This window comes from Parus major, chromosome 6, assembly GCF_001522545.3.
Source record: "Parus major isolate Abel chromosome 6, Parus_major1.1, whole genome shotgun sequence".
Lineage (NCBI taxonomy): Eukaryota > Metazoa > Chordata > Aves > Passeriformes > Paridae > Parus > Parus major.
In genome coordinates this window covers 15,963,135-15,975,496 of record NC_031775.1, presented here as the reverse complement: position 1 = coordinate 15,975,496, position 12,362 = coordinate 15,963,135, and the positions used below count along the sequence as shown (strand labels likewise).

The following is a 12,362-nucleotide window of genomic DNA, read 5'->3' as shown; positions in this document are numbered from 1 at the left end:
TCCTTCCAGCCGTCATTTCAAACTGTGGTCGTAGAAATGGTGAGGGGTGAAACACTTCATCGGTCAACAATCTTATTTTTCCCCTGCTGCACTTTGGAGGAAAGAACCTGCTTTCAGTACCATAGCCTTATTTTCATATCATAAGCAAAAGGGGGTATTCTTGGAAAATGGTATTCAATAGATTTTTCCTCTGAAAAAGTATCTATAACAAGCGGAATATAAAGAATTTGCTTTCTTCCTTCAACATCTAGGACAGTATATTGCCTCTGTTCTGTCACTTAAGTTCAGTTGCTTCTCTGAATATGTTTCACACTGTCAAAAGAAACTCAAAAAGTATAAGCAATCTAATTACAAGAGTCTTTTCTGCATCCTTTTCTGCATTGAAAGGTCATGTTCCTGTCAGACACTCAGCTGTAGGTTTGTTGTGCTGCTGATGAGTTCAGATCTCAGCAAAGCCCAGATGTCTGGTTAGAAAAGAAAATCTTGAAGAATATGGGAAATCACATTCTCCAAGAAGACTGGGAGGGAGGTAATTTCTTGCCACTCAGGAATTTTAGGGGCTTTGACTCATGGTTGCCTGAGTCTTGAACTTAAGACTACTTCTGCAAGTAACACTGAAACGCTTGGAATTTCAGCCATTTCTTTTCCCCATGTTAACATTTTTTAATTTTTGTTTTTTTCTAAATCAGCTTCTCCTTATAAATATCTGCAGAAAACTTCATAATTGTGAAAGGAAATAAGTGGTTCAAAAAGCAATTTAAAGATTTTTGATCACTTTTTTTAATACTTTTTTTTTAATACTTGTAATACAAATATGTTTGTATCTGTATCATTAAATCATCCTCGTACTGCTGCTCTCATTCTATGTGAAAAGCTACTTCAGGACTATCAGTCTTTGCTGTTGTTGCTGTATCAAATTGTTAATCAGTTTTTGGAACTGCCTGTACCTTGCCTTTACTGGGAGACTCCATACCTTTGGTTTTGATACAGTTCTGTGTAAAACCTCTTCTCTTGCTTACTCTGCCAAAGTCTAAAGCTTTAAATTGCCCTGTGTCTCCTTTGCTCTTTCTCATGCTTGAGCATTTTTCCATGATTTCCATTTCTGATGCTGCTTAACAAACTACACCAGTAATTTCTCCCAAGTCATGTTTCCCACTGGAGTTTCCTAAGTGAACTATTCAAGAATTAGTAAAATAAGCCAGAAGACTTGATTTTAGCCCTTCCTGACGGGTGCTGTGGAGGAGGTAGGCTTAGGTGTGCACATGTCATGGTTTTGCCCTGGGAGCCGTCGGGCCTGGGCGGGCAGGGACGGAGCCTTGGGGATTGCCTTTGCCAGGGGTCCGGCTGCTGCCGCACAATACGCCGGTCATTCTGGCTGGAGTCATCCGACCCTGATTTAGTTGGATAACTCTGCTGTTAGGAACACCAGGAAAGCAAATTTGTATGTTTGCACTTCTTTATATTTAGCAAAGAGTGGAATTTGATGGAAAAGCGATCCATGCTATTTGAGGTTGTTGGAGAAACTGATTCTTTTGTACCCATATTTGAGCATTAGGGCATAAATAACAGACCAGTGAGGCTCAGGTCAACCATGATGTAACTGGTTAAGCACCTGGACTAATGCCATAAGGGCTGAGTTTTGCGCCATCAGTTCTCAGTTTTGTGCCATCTTTTTTTTAACGCTTATTTTGATTGAGTGGATCCACCAAAGAATGCCACTAACATCAAGTTTGCTTGCTTTTATTTTCTTGTTAAGAGAGATAGGTTTCAATAAAGAGTGTTGCATACATACTATTTTCAATTGGGGAAAAAAGTAAACTTTTATTTTTTTATTTGTATTTAATAGGTCTGTATATGATGACCAACCAAATGCACATCAGAAGTTTATGGAAAAACTTGATGCCTGCATACGTAACCATGACAGGGAGATAGAAAAGATGTGCAATTTTCACCACCAGGGCTTTGTGGATGCTATTACAGAACTTCTTAAAGTTAGGGCTGATGCAGAAAAACTAAAGGTAAGGAACAAATTTTTCACAGTTTCATATACCATTGTCTTTGAAACTAAAAGAAGAAACCGGACAGTTCTACTGAAGATTAATTTAGTATTTATCACTAAATTAATTTATCACAGTTTAGCACTCTGATGTTTGCAGCAAGTTTTTAGAAATGAATTGAACAGGATTTGTGATTAGAGTTGTGTTGCCTGAGACAGTAATTCATAATTACAAAGCTGAATATTTTATTAGATCTCATTTTGATTTTTTTAAAATATGTTTTCTTTCAGAAAACGCTACCAAATTATTTTGCCTTTTTTAAAGGCTTTCTCAGAAGGTGAAGGACAGCAAATGATAAACACAATGTTTCTTAAATAGGTCTTTTCTTAGTCATGTGTTTATATGTCAGACCCTAGAAGAACTGAAAATCCTTATTAGAAAACTAAAAATACCACAATTATGTGTGGAAAAAACCCCTGTTCTTTACTTTGTAATGAGCAGGAGAGTAAGTGATGTTAGTAGTTTTCATGAGATATGAGAAACAAGATTTCCTCACAGATCAGAATGCAGAATAGTGAATTATGAGATCCGTCCCTTTTAGCTCTCCTTACACTTTTGAGAGCAAAATATGCACACCAGACAGAATGAGCATAGTTCATCAGAGGTTATGATTAGAAGACCATTATATAAAGGATATTCAGATAACAAGAGACCAAATACAGCATCAATGAGGTCATTGAGCATCTTTGTTCAGAAATTAATGAGATTTTTAATAAACTAGAATGTGCTTCCTTATTATGATGACCTAATGAGTCACTTACTATGTGGGAAAATCTGAGGTTGAGCTTTGCCTGCACCTGCAGCATTAAAATGTTGCTGTGGTTTGGAGATTTCCACGTTTGATGTTAATCAACCACCCAGTGTTTGCATTCAGCAAAGTATGAATGTTTAATTACCATAAAATGCAATCACCATTTCTTACAGACAATGAATGGCCCATAGAGCTCATTGAGGTTATCAAAAAGGGACCAGTGGTCAATTGGGTCAATGATTTGAATTGTTTGACAGACCTACAGAAACAAGGAAAGTTCAAAAATCCCAAGTAAATTTGAGAAGTTTGCCACAGAATCTGTTAGAAAGAACTGTCATAAGTAATTGAATTTAACAAAAGCCCTTTGCGATCAAAAGTTCAAGTTCAAGCTGTAGAGTTAATTTGAATTTGCATTTCTTTGTTCTAAGTTTCTCAGGAAGCATGATCTGATTACAAGGGTGAGCAGTCACATCAGGGCAATATATGCATATTTGTCTAACAAAGGTGAAATTATTTTTAAGGTCCAAGTTACTGATACCAACCGAAGGCTTCAGGATGCTGGGAAAGAGGTGAGAAAATGGTGCTTCCTATATGGGCATTATGAATATTTGTAGCAATATAAATTTATTTGCATAATTTAAGTGTGTTTTTCTTTCTTTTTTTTTTTAAAAAAAACCTTGAAGGTGATAGCCCAAACAGAGGAAATCATCCGATGTAGAGTTCAACAGCGGAATATTACAACAGTTGTGGAAAAACTACAGTTGTGTCTTCCAGGTGAGTGACCTATAATTAATTATGATGGCAAATGATAAATAAAGTAAGTCACAATAGACAAAAGGAAAAGTCTTCTGTTTTTTCTAAGCTCTGGTCCTGTAACATCCAATTTAACAAAAAAATGTCAACATGTATGTTCCATGTCTTTTGCAATATTTGACACAGAGCAATTGTGACAATGTCAGAAGACAGTGGCGCAAACAATGTAGCTACATACAGCTTTGAATGAATAAATATTTTTAATATGGTAGACAATGAATTTGTTGCTCAATAGGGTGAGTTTTGGTGTTTAAATAGTGGGGAAAACACTAATGATGCTCTTTCAACACTGTACTTTTAGCTCTGTGTCACTACAGAGCTGTGTGTTTTGAAATAAAAAAAGGTAATACTGTAGGATTGCACACAGCTCCATAAGGGTTATATCCTGTTTGTCATATTGGTGTAAAGTAGATTTGAGAATTTTTCTTTGTGGAGTTTTCTTGTTGACCTGTTCTGAGTACAGTAGGTGGTACTGTTGCCTTTTTATGGAGATGGGCCATGGACGGGTAATGCAGATCAGGTTGTGGCATGTAGTAAGTGAATGAATATATTTGATAGGTATAGTGTTGACTGTTTTGTTAATCTTAATTCTTTTTAATTTAAAGGCTGTTAAGAGTTCAGCTATTTTTTTCTTTTTTAGCTGCATTCTAGAATATTTTTTGCTAGGTTTATCACATTCACGCTACAGTAGGAATTAAATAAGGTAAATATAGCACATCCTTTTCTATTTCTAAGTTTGTCCTTTACAGTACATTCTTTCCTCTTTTATTAACTAAAGCCACAATAAGACTCACAAGTTAATCTTCTTGCTTTTATACAGTGCTGGAAATGTACAGCAAACTAAAAGAACAGATGAGTGTAAAAAGGTGAGTAAATTTATTTCTATGAGAAAAAATGTAACATTTGTAAGTAAGTCGACAGAACAGCAAACACTTATGTAAACAAGTAAGTGTTCTTAGACTGTAGTTTGGTATACTTGTAGTCTTTGTTTCCTAGTACTAGTCTGTATTTCAAGAATATTTGAAAATGTTTTATTAGAGAACTTCTAGGACCTTAGTGACTGCTGTGAAAAATAATGCTTACTTAAATGGGTATGACATGTAGTGAAATTATGATTATAAAATGTGAAATAAAATTAACTGGTTTTTATTACTTAAAGCTTAAAGTTTAAGAAGCAAGAAAAATAAGATCTTTAGGGACTAAAGGTCTTTTTGAGTGCATTAATATCTGATTAATATATCATGATATATTTAAATTAAATTAATATTACCAGAAGAAAGGACATTTTACTCCTTATGCCTTTCTTTAGACCTGTCTGGTTTCTCTATGCTTTTTGTGTAAATGGGACTATGAGAATGACGTGCAGATAATGTGTTGTTTGGGATTTTTCCCTCTGAGACAAATTTACTTGTTAAAAAGAATTTAAACTATAATTAAAAATTAATTTCTGGGATAACAGTTTATTACTGGTACATGACCAGCTGCTCCTTCCTTCCTGTTGTGTCTCCACTTTTATTTTCTCAGGGAGCCACTCACTACTGCTGTAGTCCCAGTATCCCCAGTTCTCCGTCCCTCCCTCCTTCCCTCCATGGCAGCTTGGCTGCCCCTGCCCCCTGCTTTAGCTGCATCCTGTCCCCCTGGTGCTGCTGCCTGCACCTCACACACCCACCCCAGCAATAGCACTGCTGCTGCTGCTTTCTTCTTCATGATTTCCATATCATCACTTCCCCCGTGATCCCTGCCTGCTTTTCACGGCGCCTCAGTCACACCGATGCTCTGTGTCTGCCCTTCCTGGGTTCCTGGTTGCTGGCGGTGCCTCTTCGTGCACTTGGCACCACTGCAGGGAGCTCCTGCTGACAAGTCTGTCTGGGCAGGACTGTTTCCATTTGGAGCGAGCTGTGCACAGTCAGTTGTCTGCAGGGCTGCTATGTAATACAGATTTACTTTTGGACTGTTTGTCTGGATTTCAGTTTATGAGTAGCCAGCACCTCCTGCCATACTGTTGGACGTCTGAAAACCCTCAACAGCAGCCACTGTGTGAGCAATCAGCTCTAAAGTCTATGTGCAGACATGTCCAAAATGCTTCAGATTAACTGTACACATCATATCTATGAACATTGCAGCAAATCTGATGCATCTTTGACAGTGATATGTGCACTCCATGTTTGCATGTTACCTATGCATGTTTGCTCTCTGGGAGGTCTTTTGCAGAAATACAAAAAGCTTTAAGAATGACTTTACAGCTATGGCACTATGGTGTCTCTTGCTACAATTAAAAGTTGCTATATATGTGAACCAGTGTGGTAGATCTCATCAGCTTGACTACTATACAGTGTTACCTCTGAACAGGACACTGGTTCAGCATCTGCTTAGAGTAGCTGGCACCTAGTAGTAGTAGTAGCATGCTGTTGCAGTGTTCTTGGAGCAGCTCTGCAGAAAGATAGAAACAATCCCCTTGCTATTTAAGTCAGAGATCAGACTGAAGAATGTGCTGTCTGAATCATACCACTTCCCTCTGCAAGGTCTTCTGTGGACAGTGCTGCCTTTAGTGTCCTGAAAATATTGAAAACAGTGGGTTCAATGCCTGCATTCTGCCCTACCCTTGCTCTGCCAGTCAAGACAAGCAGCATCCTGGTTTTAGAATTGCAGGGGAAGTTGTAGTTCCTAGTGTCATCACGTAAAGACCATTTAGGTGAGATAAAATTACTGATGGTTTTTAGCATTTTGGCTCCGTATTTGCTAGTGATGTTGTAGAGTCCACTGATGGTTGACGTGCTTTCCGAGAAGCCATCAGTACTCTTCACATCTTAAAGACTTCTATCTGATAATTTTCCTTAAAGTTGTTGCCAGACAGGAAATCTTAGAAGTCAAAGGACTTCTGAATTGCGGGGTTTGCGTGTGTTATTGTCATACCATAAGGAGATCTAAAGGAGAGGAGAGATGCCATAGCTTTGATGTACCATGCCTTAAAATCACATGGAGTGCAGAAGGCTTAGACTCTGCTGCAGGCTACTTCTGCAGCTCAGATAACTCTCATTAGCTATACTACAGTTACTATTTTGCCTGTGACTTTACGCTTCCCTATAATACAGCCTGTATATATACACCCATATAATGCAGGTGGCTATTCCACCTTTCAGGTAATGCAACTGGTAATTTCCTTGTGGCTCAGCAGAGTGCATGTATTCTGGCCTTTATCAGTACTGAAATATTGAGTTACAGCAAGAACATTCATGGTGTCAGTGCAAAGACCTGTCAACTGATGTGTGCACATACAAGGGATTTCAAAATTGATCTGCCTAAGTTTTGCTGTGAAGCTTTTCCATGGAAGAGTCAGAGAGTAGCAGTCACAATCTGAGAGATAAAAAAATGAATAAAGAATGTTTATTTTAGGCAAAGATAATTTCTTATAAACCTTCATTCAAGTTTGTTAATGCAGCAAAGCTTTCACTGTTATTTTTTTATAAAAAGACATCTTGACTTTCTCTGCTTGTGGCCTTTTAGAACATATTTTTGTTATTCCATTGTCTTACAGTCTTGCACCATGAATAAAACTCTCAATTCTAATGTTTAATGGAAGGGAAAACAAAAATATGGATATTATGTATGTTTGGGGGATAGTTTTTACAGGAAAAAGATTGGAATTTCATTTACTTTTTCCATGGCAGACCTCTTTTAAGGCAATGCAGGATTTTGGATCTGGAATACATACTGGTTTGTGCAGGTGGAACAGAGGTTTAAGTGAAGTCCAAAAAGCATCTATTGATAGCAACTTTTGGTCCTTCACCAACATGGGTAATGTTTGAACTGATGACCTAGAGGTGAAAGGCTCTGTATCCTATATATCTGTCTCCTGAGCCATGGATAACACAAGTTGACAAGAACTGCAGTAGTGAGAGGAAGTAACTGCAGAATCTGCTCTAAACAGACACAGTTGGTTGGAAAGAGCTACAGAGGGTTTAAAGTCTTAACTGAGGAAGCACAAAGAAGTGTGGTTTCTTTGCTGCTCTCCCAACCGCCTAGTGGGGGCTATGCACTTACACAATTGGGGCTCGAATTTTAAGTCACAGATAAGGTCATCACACATTTCATACAGCTCTGTTACCATGGCCTTCATGTTTGGATTTTGATATGTGCCTTGGGAGGCAGGTCCTGGCTGCTTCAAGTGATTGTGGTCTAATTGGGAATAGTTAGAACTGGTGTTTTCACAAGTCTTTTTCCACAGTAAATATTACAAAAAGCCCAAACCCGTTGTACAATGGAAGTAATTCATTAAGTCTACTCATGTCAATATGGAAGATATCCGAACAGCTAAAACCATGGTAATTTGATTTTGTTTTTCTGCATTGTTATGGAACAGCGTCAGAATGAAGCACTGGATTTTATCAGCAGCTAATCAATGCTTCCCAGAGGTGCTATGGATCTGGCAAAAAATGCCATCAGAATTTATATCATGGGGTTATTTGATACTGAAATTTCAGCTGCTTTCTTTGTCACCATTCTCAAGCGTTATTAATTTGATAATTTTGCTTTCTAAAAGAAATTCCTACCACATCATTATTGACAAAAAAGGTATTCCACATCTTGGCTTTTTCCACACAACAGCTCCTTAATCTGATTTTCAGAAATACTGAGCTTTTGATTTACTTTACAGAAGTTTCAGAGTTAGTAGTGCCTCTGTCTCAGTTCATGGTCCTTTGAGCAGCTGACAAAATTTGTATGCTGGGAAAGTTTGAAACTTAGGTTTAAGTTAGTTGGTTAGTTTAATCTAGTTGGTAAGGCAACTAGATTTAAAAACAAAAGAAATACTTGTGGTAAAAGGATTTCAATTGCAATTTCAACACGTCACCTTCAGGATCTCTCTGAATATGATTTTTCTGTAGCATTATGGAAAAATCCCAAGGAACTCCCTTAAATGTGTTTGGTAGCAAAGTTTTAGGTATTTACTCAGTGGAAATGTGGTAAGCAAGAGTATACAGCATTTCTTCTAAGGGAAACACTAAAGTTGAAGGATAATACTATTTTTTCCTTGTAAACTAGGTCTGTTTCCTTAATTAAAATAAAATGGAGATTTTGTCTCTCAGGTTTTTTTCAGCAGGAAATTTTGGGATATAACTACATGTTTTTTTTACTTAATAAGCTTGTGTGCAATTAAATTATTCTCAGTAAAATTAAGTCTTTGAGTTCGTCTTGCTCCTTATCTGTGTCATTTCTTTACTGCTGTAGCTTAACTTGATGGGGCTTTTTTAGTAAGTTATGGTATTTCTCTTTACTGCCTCCAAATAATGGTTTGCTGATAAAAATTATGGAAGTTCTCTTTGTGATTTAAAGCATAAAGAATACTTCATGTACACTATAGTAATGGTAATTTTCTTTTAAATTTTGGAGGTTTTGTGTGTTGATGTTTTCGTATTCTATACAGACCTGACTGTTCTGTGTCTGGAGCATTTTGCAAAGAATAAGATGATGCTAAACACTAATATTAATATTTGGGAGAGAGGTGGCGGGAGTGGCTGTTTCTTTGTTGTCAGGTTTGCTTGTGGTGGTTTTTTTATTTCCTGGTTCTTGCTGGTATTAAAAGGTTCCATTTTGACAGTTTAGAGACTTTAGTAAAATCCATTGTGCAGTTTTTGTGTTCTGCTGTCAAAATGGATCAGTTCTATACAGTCTTATCATATGACCCATATAGGTGTTTCAAGCTTGTATCTTAAGTTTGGAAAAATGATAAATTTTGCATTGAGGAACATATTCTCCTAAGATCTGCTCAGAAGAATAGACAGGAGAATGCTATATTTAGATGAAAAAATAACTTTGAAGATGCTTCTTCAACTCATTTGTAGTCAAATGGGCAGTCTTCACCTTATGCAATTGATAATACATGATGGGAACAAAATAATATTGTCAAAACCTTTAGCAATGAGTTTAATCTATTGAAAGTTTTAAAATATAAATATATAAATACATCATTCTGTGAAATGGTATGCAAAACTTTTTGGTTCAAATTCTGACCTGCAGATGACCTTCAAATTAATAGAACTTCAGTGCTTTATTAGAACAGATGTTAAAAGGGCAAGGTCCTGAGCTCCATATATGTATAATTAGTAAGGCACTCTAGAATGGATTTAGAATGGATTATGTTAATTCTGATCTTAGAGCCAGCAGTCAAAAAACTCCCAGATGAACTAACAGTGTTCTGATAAGCTGATCTGTATAATTTAAATAAAAACCTTTTATACGATTTTGATGCTATTATGGTTTTATTCCCCAGAAGTCTCACCATGTGGCACCCTTGGCCATTTTCTATTTAGAAAAACAAAACCCACACACATAAACCCCGCCAAGACCTTTTCTTATGTGCAACATTCCCGTCACCTTATGTATATTTTCTATAAACCAAGCATATAACAAACAAAAGCTCCTAATTTACACTTGAAACCTCTTTATTTGCAGTCTTCTGAAAGCAGCTCTGTTTTGGAATAAAAGAGAAGATTTTTCCCATCCTCCAGCTATGCTGAGCTGTTAACTTAGAAATGTCTTGATTAAGAAGATTCAAAACACTCTTAATTTCAGAATTGAGCAAGAAATGATGTTCATTGTGACTGTAGTGTTAGTAATTTGTTATTGCTTGTCTACTAAAGAAATCAGAAACTTGGCTTACATTTTTTGAAAGTGTTTACTCACTATATATGCAAAGTAATGCCCAGAAACTAAAGAACCGTAAAGGATGCTTTTCTAGGATTTCCCTCATTTGAAGGGATTTTCCTAATATTCAGCTTTTTCCCCTCAAGATAATTTGGTAATTTTTCAAAATAGATTATGCTGGACTTTAAGGAAGAAAAAGGAATTAAAATTATGGAAGAAAAGCTGAAAATGGGTTAAGGATGTTACTCCATATTTGTGGAAAGAAAGGTTGGAACTAGCAGCAAGTTAACTCCATCTGATCTGAGTGTTTCTGCTTTTCCCGTTTAAGACCAAGGTAGAAGGAATCGGTTTACCTTATTCTGCTCTAATTGGATAAACTAAATTCATTTTCCCTACTCCCTCCAGGACTGAGTACCTGGTAAGAATATTACATAAAGGGAAATTATTTTCACATCTGCAGTTGACTACTGTCCTACTCATGTTTAGCGTGGTTCCTGTGCCTCTCTTTAAACTGTGTTTAAGATCACAGGTTTGTTGATTCTGGTACTTGGTTAATTCAATGTAGATGTTTTCTGGGTGAGATAGACTGTATTTTGTCAGAAGAATTCATAGGTTTATGTTTTACAGCAAAGTCCAATATACCGCTGGAAAAAAGTATTGTTTAGGATAGATGTATATGTGTCTTTTCCACTAAGGATGGTGGAAAGAGCGTGGGCATAGATGTGTGTATGTGTTCATGTACACCTGAAGAAGGCAGGTGCCTGCAGGTATGCTTTATCAAGCAATACCAATTTTTTTCATTGTTTGGTGCATATGCTGCAGTGTTGGGTGCTTGGCAGTTTGTGTGTCAGAAAAAACCCCAAATCATTAAAAAACCCTAATAAGTTCAGTCTAGAAGGGAAGATGGTGGTTACGACTTCAGTGTCTCCGTTCTGCAGGATGCTTCATGTGGTACTGGGACTGTTGATCAGAACAGTTAATACTATAGGAGCCTACTTAAAGTTTTGACTTGGCTGAGTCACTCTGGCACTTCACTGGGTTTTTTTTCCAACTAAAGCATTATATGGATGACCTTTTGATTGATAATTTTTTTAAAAAAGTTTTTCTAAGAATAGAGTAAATTAATTAGATACATATTGATTCCATGTGTGATATTGATATATATGTTTGATAAATTATTTTACCAACTTTTAATAAGAAGCTGCATAATTTTATTTTAATCTCTTTGTAGATATTATTCTGCTTTGAAAACAATGGAGCAGCTAGAAAATCTGTATCTTCCTAGAGTTAGCCAGTACCGCTTTTGCCAGATAATGATAGAAAATCTTCCAAAACTACGTGAAGAAATAAAAGAAATATCCATGTCAGATCTGAAGGATTTCTTGGAGAGTATTCGAAAGCATTCTGACAGAATTGGGGAAACTGCCATGAAACAGGTAAACCAGCCAAACAGAATTACTTCTGTCCTGTTGTGCACTGAAAATTTCAGTTGCATTAGTCTCAATTTATCCCAGAAGGTTTGTTCAAAGATTGCAGTCATCCCACAGATCTGTGAGTAAAGATGGAGAGCTTTAAAATGAGAACATGTTGTGTGGGCTTCATCGGTGTCCTAGACAAGAGGTAGTTTCCTCCCTGAGAAAGGAAGGAGAGATGCTGTATATCTCAGGTTTCAAGAAATTATGAATTACTTTGAGCAGTCAGCTTCTGGGTAGTGTGTATCTCAGCAGCTACTGCATCAAAACAAAGAGCAGCCTATCTGGCCAGCTGGCCAGGATGAATTACACAAAAGAAGTGTTGAGATGACTAGTTCTCTCTAAAGTGCTACTCATACAGAAGACTGAGGTAAGAACCAGAAGGAGACTGAGACAGCTGGAGGCCTTGCCTGCTCTATCACAGAATAATCTGCCACTTCAGAGCGCTGCTACTAGGCGAGGTTTAAAGCAGTTAATGCTTTTAAAATTTATTTGGAGGGCAAATAACGTTTTCATTTGACTTCTCATTGACAGAATTTGGGTTGGGTTGCCATTTTGTCATCTAAGGTTCTTGTAAAATGCAGCACTGATTTTTATAAATGAAACCTAATTGCAAGGTTATGCTGT

At 36.9% G+C, this 12,362-nt stretch overlaps 1 protein-coding gene across 7 annotated transcripts in view; it reads left to right on the top strand.

Moving 5' to 3' along the window:
• Window positions 1–12,362, top strand: part of EXOC6 (exocyst complex component 6) — an 89,760-nt gene that overhangs the window by 19,474 nt on the left and 57,924 nt on the right. For all 7 annotated transcript variants that reach the window (XR_001522505.3, XM_015632735.3, XM_015632737.3 and 4 more), the window contains exons 2-6: window positions 1,847–2,018; window positions 3,330–3,377; window positions 3,492–3,582; window positions 4,442–4,487; window positions 11,495–11,699. Coding sequence is in view for 6 of the 7 variants with exons in the window: in XM_015632735.3 (XP_015488221.1) it covers window positions 1,847–2,018; window positions 3,330–3,377; window positions 3,492–3,582; window positions 4,442–4,487; window positions 11,495–11,699 (562 nt within the window). In the remaining variant the exon portion in view is untranslated. The remainder of the gene's footprint in view (window positions 1–1,846; window positions 2,019–3,329; window positions 3,378–3,491; window positions 3,583–4,441; window positions 4,488–11,494; window positions 11,700–12,362) is intronic.